Below are 15,537 nucleotides of genomic sequence, written 5' to 3'. Positions count from 1 at the left end.
ATCTTAGATTAAATTACAATCACAGACACCGTGTTTATGTCAAGACAAAGTCAGCTGAATCCCAATCACATTGGCAGTATTACATTTGCTCCATACCATGTTAAATGTGCATTTTGCAACAATGTAGAAATGATTTTAGAAATGTCAAAGGTTTGTGTGGCTTCTGTCTCTGCTATGGTTCAGTGCATTAACTGTGTTTGACTAACAGGTATAGCTTTCTACCACACTGCTGCAACCAAGGGTTGTTCATTCATAAATCAGTAGCCTTCTCTGCAGTGTTTCTGCAGTTTTTGTGTTTGTTACTGCATGTTGTCATATCTGTGCACACTGTCCTGCTCTGTTGCAGGTGGCAGATTCTCGCAGCTGGAAGGGGGTGCTGACCAGAGCCCCTCTGTGGTGAACCAATACCCACCTTTCCCACAACACAAACCATGTGGGAACACTCATTCACTGTAGTTTTTCTCATGGCACAGTGTGAGGATAATTTAGGATCTAGTTTTTTACTATTTATTTTCATAGACCTGCTTGTAGATAAACTGTTGGTACAACTATATTTAGAGATTTACTGTAGATATAATCAGTGCCACTGATGTTAAACCTCACAGACATTCTTCTTACAAACTTCTTTCAGCAGATTAACTCTGCCTGGCATTGTAACATCATATTTGTAATAATACTTTTGTGTCAGGCCCTTTAAAAATCAAGTATTGAAGCCAAACTATAGTATGACTGGTGGATGATGATAGACCAAATGACCGCATGTAACCTGTAATGCATCTCTGTATTGTGTTTGAAGATTTAAAGGAGAAAAACAAAGATTGACTGACTGGTTTCAGTGTGAAGAATCAAACCAATGAACATCAAATATCATACTAATCGAACATGAAGTTCATAATTCATCATTTATAACTTTATTTTCTGAGATCTCTACAGGGTCAAATGGACTCGTCAATCAAAATACATTTTAGCCATGTTTGGGTGATTCTTTGCTCTTATTTTAGGTCAGCTTTTAAAGGAAAATAATAGAATGCTTAGGCTTAAACACACACTAATGTGGGAAATGTTTGCATACTCATAATCCCTTGTATGCAAAGTGAAAAGGCTCTCCATTGTTTTTTTTCTCAAGGTATAACTGACTTTCACCTCACACACTTTCTGGTCAATATTTATCTTACTTTGACAAAAACAAAAACATTATAATAATTTTATACTACCTCATCAAAATATCAAAGAAACCCTCTAGTTTAAATCGAGATTAAAAGAGTCTGTAATAGAAATATGAGAGGAAGAAGCAGAGAGAAAGACGGGATAGAAAGTGGGCAGAGGAGAAACAAAAGGTGGAAATGGTAAGACAGAGAAGGGATAAGGGAAATTACATAGCAGATGATGGAGAGGTGTAAGAGCAATGAAGAATGACATAGAGAGATAGAGAGCAGCCACAGTTAAGTTTGGTGATCCAGAAAGTTTCTTGAAAAGGTTTTCCACCGACGATAACCCCCTCCACCTCTCCAACTCTCCAAAGACCAATCTCTTTTCTTTATCCTTTTTTCTTTTGTCACCATGACCACACACTGGCTTTTATTCATTTTACTTGTTATCTGTGCAATGTTGTTTGTGTAATGACTTTATTTAACATGCTGTTATTAGTTTACCTATAATATATTTGTCATTTATGTCTGCTTACTTATGTATGTATTTTTATTTGATAATTCCTGTTTTACTTTGTAAGGTACGTTGGTTAACAATTTTTGTTTTTAAATGTGCTCTATAAAGTAGACTTGATGCAACTCATTTTTATTACATTAGATCAGATCACTGACACAACAAAGTGCACTTTGAAATCTAACCAGAAGTATAAAAAGCCATAAAGGTCATCGCGCTTATTCAAATTGGGCAATAAAACATGATAACTAGTAAGAGGAAGAAATGAATGTAGAGTTTTAACAGTGGGTATGAGTACAGTATTAACAGTTATATTATTAACAGCTGTTTATTTATATGAATACACTATAGACAGGATAGGGTATGAGTACACTCTGGGTCAGATTAGATTTATGATATGCCTACTGTAGGTACGTTATACAAAAAGATATTTATTGGACTTTTACATTTTCAGCGCAAACTATGTAACATTTTGATGTTGCTATTTTTACTCTTATTATTATAGTTACTAAATGTTCAGTCCACGTTGCAGACTGTTGTTGAGACGCTATGAGGTGAAACAGAAACTAGTGGGTCAGCGTGTCATGTGTCACGATCCGATACAGGAAGTGCAGGGCAGCTGATGATGGCAAGCTAAACAACGCCTCTGAAGATACGAGTAACTAAGAGTATAAAAAGTGTCTCGGTGCCGCATAGGAGTCAATTAATGTTGGTGCCAGCAGACTTTGTAAATAAGCGGATGTTACCAAAATGGAAAGAGCTGTCAGAATCGTCATTTTTTCGGTCATTTTCTTGGCGTCGCAGGTGAGTAGGTGGTCGTTAAGACTGAACTGAACGAGCGTTAGCAACTGACAGGCCTGATAGCTGTGTGTGCCGTATTAAATCATGATAACTATGGCTACTGTAAACTCTATAAATCATCATATTAGTATATAGTCATTATACTGTGCTCATTTGTGTGTGAGAAGTGGGTTGTTGTCGGGAATACAACGAGAAAAACGCTGCTGTTAACGAGCTAATGAACGTTAGCTCAGACGTCAGCTAGCTGCCTCAGCTAACGTCAGTGAGGTACAAGCTGCTAAACTGAGTGTTTGTCCTGAATAACAGTTCACCTCATGACGGGAAAGACGTTAGAAAGTCGGTAGATAACAATTTATACAATATTATATGTATTATATAAAACTGACATTAAAGTATACACAGCAACTTAAATCCAATTCAGCTCATTTAAAAAGAGATAAAAGTTAAGGTTTTACGAAGGGGGTTTTCATATGTCCCTGAACGCGTCATCAACACGGATGTATTTTCATGTTTATTCCACAAATGACGACAGAGCTTGATTTATGAACTTGATTTTATGAGTACTTAGGCATTTAATGATGATTGTAAAGCTTCGTATTTGTTTCTGCTCTTAGATACATACTGTTTGGAGAGCATTTACCACCTGAAATTAAAACTCTCATAGGGAAAAATATGATTAAGAAAAATAAAAGTCTAAAGAAGTTTAAAAATTAAAGTGAAATTGACAGCATTTTAATTTCCCCGTAGTGTACGTAGTCTCAGCAGTTATGTTGTAACAATTTAAATGTGTAACCTAGAAGCCTAGAATATCTAAATTGGTTAAATGTATCCTAATATCATAATCAGAATGAGCTTTATTGGCCAGGTATCTACACATACATGGAATTTGATCCGGTTGACCTTTGTTCTCCTTATGTAAACATGAAAAAATTGTCAAATAATTTTAATAATATGTACTAGCCTACATTAAAGTACTATCTACAAGCCTACGAAAGACAATAGTGCAAATATGAGAATTTTTTATCTACATGTAATTATGTAACGTATGGGTTAATTTACATGAGGTATATGGTTTCCAGTATTTACAGTAAAAAAAAAAGTGTACATAGATTCATGCCAGATGACGGATGATATTTACATGAATGAAACGTGTGTCCATACGAGATGAAAAATAAACTTATTTATATAAACCTACATCATTGATTCCCAACCTTTTCAGTTGGCTTTAGACCACTTAGTAGAGTGTAGTAATGTCTATTACCGACACACCATCAAGCGTTATTGCCTCAGTGTTTTCTTTACATGTGGTTGCGCTGCTTTTTTCCCCTCCTTACTTCTTTAGCATGCACAGTATGTTAGTTTGATTCATCCGTTCTATTGTACATGGCTGGGATGGGGTTTTTATATGTTCTTCAACATTTCAAAGATTTTGTAAAACTGTAAATATTTCTTCCCCCCTTACAGATAAATTGCCAAGAGGCAATCTTGCACGTTTCAAATGGAAATACAGAAAGGGAGTACTGCCTTGTCCACAACCACTCCTGGACCCCCCTCTCACAGACCCTTGATGCTGCTGTAAGTTTTTCATTTTCATTTGTAGTCTTTGGTGAATTATTAGTATCAGGACACACAGGAATGTAACTCTGACTTTTGACTATTTTATTGACTGCTGACTAAGCCATTTGTTCTGTTTTATGCCTATTATATGGTTTTTTTTTTCTCTGTTTGGGCATTAGAACAGAAATAGTAAACTAGTTGTTATCTCTCAAAGTAGGGAGTGAAGTAGACGGACTTGAGATGAATTGAAGTACAATTATAAAATGTCAAAATGTCCTGTATTTACAATCTGCCCGTGGTAGAGTACTTCTGTTTAATGTGCTAACAGAAGTAATGATGATGACCTTAGATGACTTTATTGTGTTTACTGTAAATGTCATAATGTGCTGTTCCTTTGTTTCCCAAAGTTATGATTGGAAAATTATAGGAACTTCTCCCACATCTTTTCTATAAATAACTATACTAATAAATTACTCATTGTTTTCACTTTACCAGGTGCAGTATCCACTGGTGAATTTGACCTCCACTGTGCTGTGCAACAGCTCAGGGGTCAGTCCAGACTTGCTAAGGGACAAGGCGGTAGTGGTGATGAGAGGGGACTGTGATTTCAGCCAGAAAGCTATGGTTGCACAGGGCCTCGGAGCTAAAGCTTTGCTCATTGCCAGCAACATATCATTGGTAGGATATTAGCAATAATCTGTATTTTGTTAAGTGCAGTGGGTTGGTGGATTTTGCTTCAGATTTCCATTAGAGAACCAACAATCTTTTGTTGTGCCTCATCAGCACACAAATGTATCATGTAAGAGTGAAATGCAGAAGTGATTCAGAAATGAGGAAGTGACACATCATTGGTGTGAGTGTGGGTATTTCCATGTAATTTTAGTACGTCATGTTTTACATATTTATTTGGCGATATACAAGAAATGAATACACTAGATAAAGAAACTGTCTCAAGACTATAAAACTGCTTTAATATAAATGTCTGTTTTACTACTCCACCCTTCAGATCACTCCATCAGCCAATGACTCTGAGTATCCAAAGGTCCATATTTCTCTGGCTCTCATGAGGTACAGGGACTTCCTTGAAGCACAGCAGGTCAGATAGTATAACTTATCTCTGCTTTTTACTGCCCATTTTTATCAAGGTGGATTCATGAAGAATGTCAAACTGGATGCAAAGTTACTTATTAAATGTTTAATCTTTGTGTTTGTCCTCAGGTGTTTGGTGAAGGGCTGCAGGTGAAGCTTTATGCTCCTCCATACTCAAAGATTGATCCAAGTATTGCTGTCATGCTACTGATTTCCATCGTCACAGTCGCTTTGGGCGGATTCTGGAGCGGGGCATGTGAGAGGTGAGTTATTACTGCTGTACGTACAGAACTTCATCTGTACAGTTTCAATACAGTCACATGTATCTGTTTTGACTTTGCAGTGATTATGTAATGATTAACCAGATAATATCAACATGAACATTTTACTCATCTCCATGCTTCAGTATAGCAGATGCAGATACACAGAGAACCTCTAGTTTTAATACTATGCCCGAAATACAAATAAATGAATGTTTTTTCTGTTTGTGGCAGGGAGCGGTTGAACAGTAGTTTTGCAGGAGGAGGAGGGGACGAGAACAAAGCAGACAGTGGAGAGCTCTTCCTGTACTCGCCCCTCAAAGTGGTCTTCTTTGTGGCCCTGATGTGTGGGATGCTGGTCCTCATGTACTTCTTCTACAGCGTCCTTGGTGAGCGGGACAAAAATACAGCTTGTGTGTTTTCTAAAGGAGTAATACATTCTTTTGGTTTTGTTGACGTGACCTGTGTTTTCTATTTTCCCCAGTTTACATCATTATTGCTATATTCTGCCTGGCGTCTGCCTCTGCACTGTTCAGCTGTCTGGATGCAGTGATGGACCTAATTGGTTGTGGTACTGTGAGGTATGAGCATCTCTCTGTCAAAAGAAGGTTACTGTACATACACACCAAATTCACTGGTTTTCTCTAAATATAAAATAAATAATTAGGATATAAGCCCAGTAGAGCGTGTTCAAATAAAAATAATTTCAGCCTGAACAGCTCTCCATAAATACAGTAACCTTTTTTTTCACATCCAAACAAATATGAAACACAGCTGTGTGTGTGTGTCTGTCTCTGAATCGCACCCTCGCAGACAAACTATTTATTTGACTGTGTCTTTTTCTAGCTTCTCTGTCCGAAACTGGACCTTCTCAGTGAGGTCTCTGATACTGGCTGCTGTGTGCATCACCATTGCTGTGATCTGGGGTGTCTACAGAAATGAAGACAGGTACTGCACTGTGACACATGCACACGGAACTCACAACCGCAGTCTGTCTCTCTGTTCTACTTGGGACACTTCGTGGGTGAAGCAGGAAGTACTTATTGCTTAAAATTATCTTGTAAACACCCACATCTCAGACTCTGTGGTTTCAAGTCCAGACACTTCAACCACAACCTTAAATTAAGAAAGTATAACATGTCGACATTCTGAACTCAAAGGATGCAACATTAACGTCCCTTACCTCTCCTCAGCCCCCCTACTTCACTACAAGGTGTAAGACTAGATGATTTGAGCTACAAATGGAGTGTCCTAATGTCAACAAACAACCCACACCCACCAAAACACAGAGGCCGTCACAAAGCACAAAAAGTTAAATCTATTAAAGCCTGTCTTTAAAAAAAGTAGACCTTAGAGGGACATTTGATTTAGGGCCAGTTTAAAAGAAAACATAATGCTTGTCAGTCAAACTATAACTATTACTTATCTCACATATCAATATGAAGCTAGTTAATCATGTTCAGTCTCACATGTGTGACGCTGTTTTGGCTGATGCAGGTGTCAATAACAACAAGCATCATCGTCAAAAAAATCCCACGTAGCTTTTATGTCTTTTGTTTGTATTGCTTAATCTGTATTCACAAACATTAGCACTCTTCTTGTTGTAGTATTGGCAAGCAATAAATGAACTTGTAAAATATCAAACACATGGCTGTGAATCAATCCGCGTTCTTTCATGCTCTAGGCTTTGTGTCATTTCTAAGAATGTGTAACTCTCTGCTTTTCCTCTCTGTCCTTGTGCAGAGCTCAGCTGCTCTTATTCAAAAAAACACCTGCTAAGGTTTAAAGGAAAGATAAAAGAGCTTTTGGTGTCTTTGTAGATGGATCTGGATTTTGCAGGATCTCCTTGGCATTGCTTTCTGCCTCAACTTCATGAAGACCATTTCACTGTCCAACTTCAAGGTATCTCCTTTGGAGCCCCTCACCTCTGAGAATCACACTCCCTTCTTTCATCCCTCTATTGATGCTTAATAAAGCGCTCTTTTCGTTTGTACTATGTTATGCATAAAGAGTACTTTAACTGTTCTTGGCACAGATCTGTGTGATTCTCCTGAGCCTCCTGCTTGTGTATGATGTCTTCTTCGTCTTCATCACTCCTTTTTTCACCAAGGTAAGAGCATGTTTATTTATTTGTGTTGTTTGTTTTCCTTCGGGTGGAGCAGCAGTTTTCCCACATACTTAACTGTTACCGTCATTCCTCAATAGTTTCACTTTCATGTTCCACCCTTTTGTTCCCCCAGGGTTTAAAGTGCTTTGATGTCCAGTTAACTTATTTCACTGATGCAAAAAACCTTAATTTTTTAGGCGAAAAGTGATGTTTTAAAAGGAACTGCATCCATAACTACACTCAGGCATACTGAAATAGAAAATGCTCTGCAGATCTGGTCTTTCAGTTTGATGCAAGGTGGAATTGAAACATGATCTGAATGATAAATGTCTCTCTGTCTGTCAACAGAATGGAGTTAGCATTATGGTTCAGGTTGCACTTGGCCCCGATGCATCCGGAGAGAAGGTAAGTCCCCTCAGATTGCTTTCCTTCTTGAAGGGGAACTCCACCAAATCGTCTTCATAGGCATTTTCAATTTATTGACTTGTATCAAATTGAACCTTCTTTCTTTTCACTGTTGATAAAAGGTTTGATATGATTAGAAACATAATAATGGACAGTCACTTTCTCTCAGTTGTTTTAATACCCTTAACAGTGACAGAAAGAAATGAATGCTTTGTTTCTCTCTGTAAGCATTTTCTTTAAACTGAAGACTGTGCCATTGTCCCGTGAATAAATCAATGTGCAGTAACTTTGCATTCAAGAAGCGCAGTGTGCACAGGATTAATATCAGCCTGAACAACAAGCGTAAAGCCCGGCTTGGTGGAATTCCCCGTCTCATTTGTACTGGCTTTATTAACATCCTGGCTGATCTGCACTGCTTGTTGTTGACGCCCTGCGGGGCATTATAGACTGATTGACTAACTGTGGGCTGGGGTTGGGTGGGCTCTGTCGTAGACGCAAGGTAACATGGTGGAGGTCCCAGCTGAACCCCAGACTCCCTCTGAGAAAGTAAGACTTGACTTGTTACTCCTTTTTCCTATGCTGCATCCAGAGGTATGTGAAAAGGGATCGGAGTTGTAGATGTTTGGTCTCAGACCGACACTTTTACTTCTCTCAGACAAATATTTAGTACATTTGTGATGGGGAAAGTTTTGTTTTATACTCTGCTCTATATGACAGACATGGACCACCTACATACATCCAAACTAACAAACACAATCTGGTCTACCAGAGAGAAAAAAAGAATTAGAATACAGACAAAACATTCAAACAAGTGTACCCACATTTTTCCTTGGTTCAAATCCACTTCATGTGTAGCTACAACACATATACCTAAAAAGGTTAGGCAAAAAACTTTAGTTTAGAGTCGAGAGTTTAGAGTTTTTGGTCATTTATTCCAGTTAAAAAATATTTTTATCTTGAATATTGCTTTTTAGTAAAGCTGCCCTGAGACTTCAGTAAGGAATGGAATTTCTGTTAATGATTTAGATGGAAGGTAGAACACATAAACACAAAATATGTGGCTGACCGCATCAGGTCAATGTGCGCTTTTGTGGGCAATGTGTTACAAGGACTGTCCTTATGAGGCCGATGAAAACGTGTTTGAAAGCAGGTGTGTGCTGCGGACATAGGTGAGGGCAGAGGAAGAGCAGCGGAGGAGCAGCCCCGCCTACTCCCCGTACAAAGTATCCAGAGCAGTATAGACAGAGAGTCGCGTCAGTGAAGGTCCAATATGCTCCTTTACCGCCATTGTGATGTTGCATCTCTCTCGCTCTCTCTCTCTCTCTCTCTCTCTCTCTCTCTCTCTCTCTCTCTCTCTACAGCTGTCAAAGTACTGTCACTCAGTCAGTCAGTCACATACAGACCCATGTGACCCAACAATTATAAAAGCTCAATAAAAAGAAACAAACAGTCACTATTACAGTTCAAAGTAAACTGTTGACTTTTAACATCTGTGGAAAAAAACAGTAAAGATATCTCAAGGCTAACATCCTCAAATGCTGAGAGCTGCACTTTTTTTTATCACGGTTTACTGACACTTTGAAAGAAAACAAACCTTTTGACATAGTGTTTAATAAAACAAGACATTTTGAGATTTGACTCTTGTCTGATTTGTTTCCTCTCCAAATTGTGAAAGCTGTATCTGAGATGGCATCAGAGGGAGATTTTTAAACTGTATACACCAATTTGTCTGCTTACAAAATGTACAGCTCACTGTGTTAAGCTGCATATAACACAACAATTAAATCAAAATGTTTGTGATTATAAACATGTCAAATTCTTTATTTGCTCAGCTGCCGGTGGTGATGCGTGTCCCGCGGTTCTCAGCTTGGGCTCAGAACCTGTGTGGGATGCAGTTCTCCATTCTGGGATACGGAGATATCATTGTTCCAGGTCAGATTGAAGTGTCCGTGTTTAAACTGACCCTAAAATATTTGAAGTAGCTGATGGTTGCCAGGCCGTTTACCACAGCATATCAGAACATATGATAAATGAGCAAATGTAATTTAAATGTCCTTAAACCAACTATGCTCTAAAAGCAGGATTGTTTTGAGCTCAAAAGAAATGTCAAGTGCTTGTAGTGTGACATAACTCACTCTGCATCCTCATTGGTCCAACAGGTCTCCTGGTGGCCTACTGCAGCAGGTTTGATGTTTGGATCAACAGCAGGAGGAAGATCTACTTCTTGAGCTGCTGCATCGGTACACAGCCGTTTGTTCTCTGAATGCTGAGCTTTGCATTAGCACATGTAAACAGGATATCTTGTTGAGGCTGAACATACATCTTAAACAGTTGGATTACAGCCCTTGCAGGTGCAGCTTTTATAGCATTGTAAAGTTTCCAATGTCTTTTTGCATATTTGAAACTACTAAACTGTAAGTGGCATAGATATAATGTGTTTTGCTTCTCTACTTCACACACTCATCTAGATGTACTCCATACCTCTTTTACACTGTATTGAATAATATTTCCACACATGTAGGTGGTAAAACCACTGCTTGTCTGATAGACTCTCTGATTGTGTCTGTCTCTCTCATTCCCTCTAGCCTATCTGCTGGGAATGATAGTGACGTTTGCTGTGATGCTCCTGTCAGGCATGGGCCAGCCTGCTCTCCTTTACCTGGTGCCCTTTACCCTGATAACCTCCGCTGTGGTGGCTGGGTGCAGGGGAGAGATGAGGCAGTTCTGGGCAGGAACTACCTATGAGGTGAGAGGACCAGAAAGAGAGCTCAAAGTGAATCTGAACATGCACAGTGGTAGGACTTAAAAACAGGTCTTAGTATATTACTGAAGAATTCACACCTCTTGTATCTAAATTGTTACACCAAAAGATCATTAAAAAATCGCAATTCCCAACCCTGAAGCACATATAATGCCTTAATTTAAAGACTTATGCTCACTGATGACCACTACAAGGATATGGTAAATATTTACTCTGAACAAAGGTTACACGCTTTAACGCCAGGCTGCTTGTGCATAGCATAATACTCCTACCTGTGCAGCAAAAATAATCCCTGTTCCTTGGTAAAGTTCATTTTCTGACTTTAAAGTAGGCCAACTAGAGTACTGAGCAAACACTACAGCATCACAAATCACTGAGTAACCTACGTGTTGTATATTGACACACTCTGAGTCTGTTTGTTTCGAGAACTGAATGTTCAGAAATGGAAAAGCATGTTTCACTAATAAGCTCCTTAAGGCTGACAAGTGTGGAGACAGTGTGCTTGATAGACCCTGTCATTGATTTTTTTGAATGACTCCCACAAAGAGCTGAGTACATGATGAGATATTAAGATCCAAGATGAGTCTATAATCGGTGTTAGCTTATGTAAGCACACATGTGATTGCTACTTAAAAGGGCAGCATTTGGAATAGACTTTAAAGTGATCCAGAATTGCCCCACAGGGACATTAAACTAGAAATGTAGGAATTTATCTGAAGAGATCATCTGCACCTCTAACATGCTTATGATTATGAGTTAAATGATCAGGAAAAGAAAAAGAAACTAGTATGAGGCAGTGTGGTGATTCATGTTGGGTCTAAGTAATATAAAAGAGTACTATCTTCACCTGCTCTTTTTGTAAAGTGTCTTCAGATAACTGGTTGTGATTTGGCGCTATTCAAATAAAATTTGTTTGATTGATTGATTATTTAAAAAATAGATTCAAGTTTTTTAAAAATGCTAAGAAGCAGTTAAGTTTTTGACTCTGCTTTTATAGTGATAGATTGTTGGAGTTTAGAAGTAGCTCAACAGCTCAGCCCCTAAATTCTTCAGCCAGTTTAAATTGAAGCAACTAGACAGATAGAGCAGAGAGACTTGAACCCAGCAGACTTAAAGATCTAATCTCAAAGATGTCAGGTTTATTCTCTTTGGCGGCACCTTTAGCGATAAACAGTAAATGCTTAAAGTTATTGCTGAAGTTGTATCTGTAGTCATCGATCTTTTCTTTGTTTGTTCAGCCATAGTAGATTACTGTTTACTCGCAACACTTGCAGAGACCGGAAAAGCAGCCGCTTAGCTCCGCCTACCCTCTCTGGCAGACCAACCACTGCTGGGTGATGGAAAACACGTCACCCAGTCCACAATCATACTATACACTGCAAGTACAAAGGCTTTCATCAGTGGGCCATAGGCTCAATCACCATTGTGTTACCTCATTCGGCGATAGATAGTGACTTAACAGACATTTATTTACATGAAAATCTTTGAGATTATTAGACTAGAGCATCTGCTTTTTATGTTTTTTAATTTAGGATTAGTAAAAACAGTATTTTTTCCCATTTTTCAAACCATTGCTTGAGTTTTCAGGCCAGTTGTAGGTAACTGTTTTAACTCTTACTGAACTAAACTTGCTGGGACCTGAGATTTCCCCAACACTGATTATCCATCACAGTGGGCTTGTCAAAGTCACATAACTGTTGTGTGCTCATGCATGTTATGAGCACGCTACACTGGGAGCTGGTGTTTTCTCTCAGGTTACATTTCAACTGGCATGAACTGAATCATGTTTCAATTGTGCAATAGTCCAAATATCTGTAGCATGTAGTGCAAAGATACACAGTTTGGTGTTTGATGAAATACCTTCATGTTCCTGACATTTCTCACCATGAGAATCTCGGCTGACTGAAAGCTGCATGGATGTTAGAATATGAGAGCGAAAGAAGAGCAGGAAAGAGATTTTAAAAGGAGGAGAAGAAGACATTTAACCAGGTGTACATTTGTCAATGAACACTTATTCTGGCACTCAGCTTCACCGAGAACCTGTCCTTGACACACATCACAAACTTGGGGAAGCAAAACTCCTGTGGGGACCTATTGTTGCAGAGGAGCAATACATTCATCCTGCCTAGAAACATTACAAAGTGGAATAGGCAGTGCACAGCCGAGGAGGAGGAGGGCTGTGCAGGTGATTAAAACTGCCCAGGACATCATTAGTACCCATCTAATGATCATCAATGATATCAGTGAGTTGAGGTACCTGTGCAGAGCCCGAAGTGTACTCAAAGACAATACCCACCCCAGCAACAGCCTGTTCACTCTGCTGCTATCAGGCAAACAACACCAAAGTGTCTGCTGCTGTACCACCAGACTACAAGCAGCTTAAAACTCTCTCTAAAACTCAATTAATCCTCTAAACATCCCCGCAAATGGAAGCTTGTTTACTGGGAGTGTGGCAGAGGGAGATCACAGCCTGCATTGAGTTTTGCAACCCTGTGTTGTAGAAAGATAAAAACAAATGAACTTTGAACCTTGAAAATTCTGACCTGGCTCCATCTTCACCAGGTCTTGGACTCATCCAGGAAACCTTTGCTGCCAGGTGTGCCTCCCTCCAAACCAGACCTCTCCCCTGCATCTCTCCTGCCATGTTACATTTGCTTACTGCAGTGACTTCTCTTTTCTTACCAGCTTCTTTATGCCCCCTTTTTCTTTTCTCTTCATACTCCAACCCCTGATTTCCAGGGTCAATGTGATATTCGAAGACACTACAAATGTTCTACCTTTTAAATACAACCAAGAGGCTCATATGTGGATAGTGCAGTGCATTGACTGACCACTAGGTGTCTCTAGTTGATTGAAAATAATGCTCTGATACTTCATAAGAGCTTCACAACTTCTCTCCAAAGTGGACTTGTTTTAAAGAAATTGCCCTGGAATACCATTAACCTCATCTGGTTCTTTCTGCAGTTTCTTTCATTCACAGTTTGTTTCATCAATCTCTCTCTCTCTCCACTCCTCCATCCTTTCCAACCAAATACAGTTAACAATCATTTCACTCCATCCTTCATGCAGTCTCCAACATGCTCATGTTGCCTTCTGCATGATTTTGCTTGCAGTTAACCCTGGACAGCTGTGGCATGTCTTTTGGGATGTTATCTCTTTGGCCTGGTGTTGTAAATGCAGAACGCATTACACATTTGCACCATCAATGTCACTGTCTTTCTTTGCATGTCATTCGTATTTGGCTAACCGAAACATTTAAAACCAATACTTACTAGCTTCCTCTTTTCTTTTTTCCTGCAGAGAGAAGAACTGACAGCTGCGTAGAAGGAGAAACATGCTGACTTACAGATTTGAGAATGAACCCAACTGCTGGACGCTTTCTTTTTACATTTTTATATAACATTTGCAGAGCAAGGGAACAGGTGTAATTAATCAACAGATTCTTCAAACAGTAAGGCTTCCTGTCCCTGCTGTGAGAGGTTAGAAGGCATATAAACAGTCAATATCGTGTAGCTGAACTGATGTTTTAAATGGTTGAAAGGCTTGTTTAGTGCCTGAAAGGTCTGTTAAGTTCTTGTTGAGAAAAGTGTAATGACCTTGCCTTGGTGATGATTGCATACAGCTAAATGAAAAAAGCACTTTATTATATTCAGCTTGACATTTGTTTCATCTGGGTGGGTGGGGATTTGGGGTTTTAATCACTTGTAGCCAAGATATGAGACATTTTTGATAACTGTACTGGGGGTTCTGTGTAACCTGTTTGTAATGATGTGATTTCTTTCATTGCCTTATATTAAAATGAACAACTTCTATATGATGTCTTTGTATGAAGGTTTCTTGCCATCTTGAAATGGTCCACACAAATAGGCCGCACATCTCATCATGCACTGACTTCTAGATCTTTAAAAATCCTTTCAAAGTGTATAAACTTGGAGGAAAGACAAGTTTTTAAAGGACTTATGGGGGGGGTGTATTTTTTTATATTTTCAGACAGTGCCAAACAATCAATACGCTATTAAATATAATTCAGCAACAAAGGAAGTTGCCACAAAGAGGAGGAAAAAAACACATCTCAGGAAGAGTGTAAAATTAATTGTATCAAGCCAGTATGTGTTTCCTTGCAAAACGTGAGGGGTTCTAAGTTTGTCCCCTTTTTTTTATATAAATGTCATGCTGAATATAAAATGGTAAAAGGTCTGTATGGCCCTGAGGAGGAACAGACCAGCATGAACGCCAGCACATGTAAAATCATACTTCTGAAGTCTTCGTATATAGCTCCTGTCTAGGTGCTCTGCAGGTCTGAGTTTTTTCTTCACATTGATAAAGGAACATGCGAATACGATACATGGAGGACACTTAAAGATACACAAAAATAGGCATTATCAACACATCAATGACAAAAAAAGTGAGGAAAATATTCAGATACAACAGGGTACATCAAAGATGCTCCAATGTAAAGTATTAGTATATGGTTTATTATCCATTTATAAAGACATTACTTTGTACTCCAAGCCCTAAAGCTGACATGTTTTGTAATTTTAGAGAAATCCTAGCTCTCATGGAGTGAATAAAGGAGTGGATTTTTTGTCTAAATTGAAATACAGAATTTACATACAGTATATTGTAAGTGTAGCTTCAACAGTGCATCTTTACTGAGCTGAATAATGGCCTTTGGGAGTCTCTATTAATAGTTCTAAGACATCAAATACGTGTTGTTACATGCTGATTAATATGAATCAACTAAATGGATGTATGATGTAATTATATGTAGCAGTTAGTCAATGTGTGAAGGCTTAATTGATTTTAGAGAAAGAAAGAAAGAGGGATAGAGAGCAAGAGAGAGAGAAAGAAAGAGATCCAACGGCATGAAGTTAAGCTCTTAAGCTCACATTTGT

General features: G+C 38.7%; 1 protein-coding gene across 3 annotated transcripts; it reads left to right on the top strand.

Moving 5' to 3' along the window:
- The first annotated feature begins 2,269 nt into the window (after nucleotides 1–2,269).
- LOC138589315 (signal peptide peptidase-like 2A) lies at nucleotides 2,270–14,454 on the top strand. 3 transcript variants are annotated; one of them, XM_069659545.1, is made up of 17 exons: nucleotides 2,270–2,466; nucleotides 3,928–4,038; nucleotides 4,516–4,698; nucleotides 5,027–5,116; nucleotides 5,239–5,372; nucleotides 5,604–5,758; nucleotides 5,854–5,950; nucleotides 6,216–6,317; nucleotides 7,190–7,271; nucleotides 7,405–7,479; nucleotides 7,825–7,881; nucleotides 8,374–8,427; nucleotides 9,714–9,813; nucleotides 10,041–10,121; nucleotides 10,467–10,627; nucleotides 13,205–13,238; nucleotides 13,943–14,454. In XM_069659545.1, the coding sequence occupies exons 1-17, from the start codon at nucleotides 2,413–2,415 to the stop codon at nucleotides 13,981–13,983; spliced, it is 1,611 nt and encodes a 536-aa protein (XP_069515646.1). In that variant the 5' UTR covers nucleotides 2,270–2,412; the 3' UTR covers nucleotides 13,984–14,454. The 3 variants fall into 3 exon arrangements, with proteins under 3 accessions (XP_069515646.1, XP_069515662.1, XP_069515654.1); XM_069659561.1 differs by lacking the exon at nucleotides 8,374–8,427; XM_069659553.1 differs by lacking the exon at nucleotides 13,205–13,238.
- Nucleotides 14,455–15,537: the final 1,083 nt, after the last annotated feature.

Source organism: Semicossyphus pulcher, unplaced genomic scaffold (assembly GCF_022749685.1).
Source record: "Semicossyphus pulcher isolate SPU_LCO1_2020_fin unplaced genomic scaffold, fSemPul1.0.p SCAF_1, whole genome shotgun sequence".
Taxonomy (NCBI): Eukaryota; Metazoa; Chordata; class Actinopteri; order Labriformes; family Labridae; genus Semicossyphus; species Semicossyphus pulcher.
Note: the sequence above shows the minus strand (reverse complement) of the source record. Positions and strands in the feature narration are given on the sequence as shown.

Bases quoted from the DNA above. Each gene is read 5' to 3' on its own strand.
- LOC138589315 (XM_069659545.1), top strand. From the start codon at position 2,413: ATGGAAAGAGCTGTCAGAATCGTCATTTTTTCGGTCATTTTCTTGGCG. The intron at 6,318-7,189 runs GTACTGCACTGT...GTGTCTTTGTAG, and splicing joins GTCTACAGAAATGAAGACAG to ATGGATCTGGATTTTGCAGG. The intron at 9,814-10,040 runs GTCAGATTGAAG...TTGGTCCAACAG, and splicing joins CGGAGATATCATTGTTCCAG to GTCTCCTGGTGGCCTACTGC.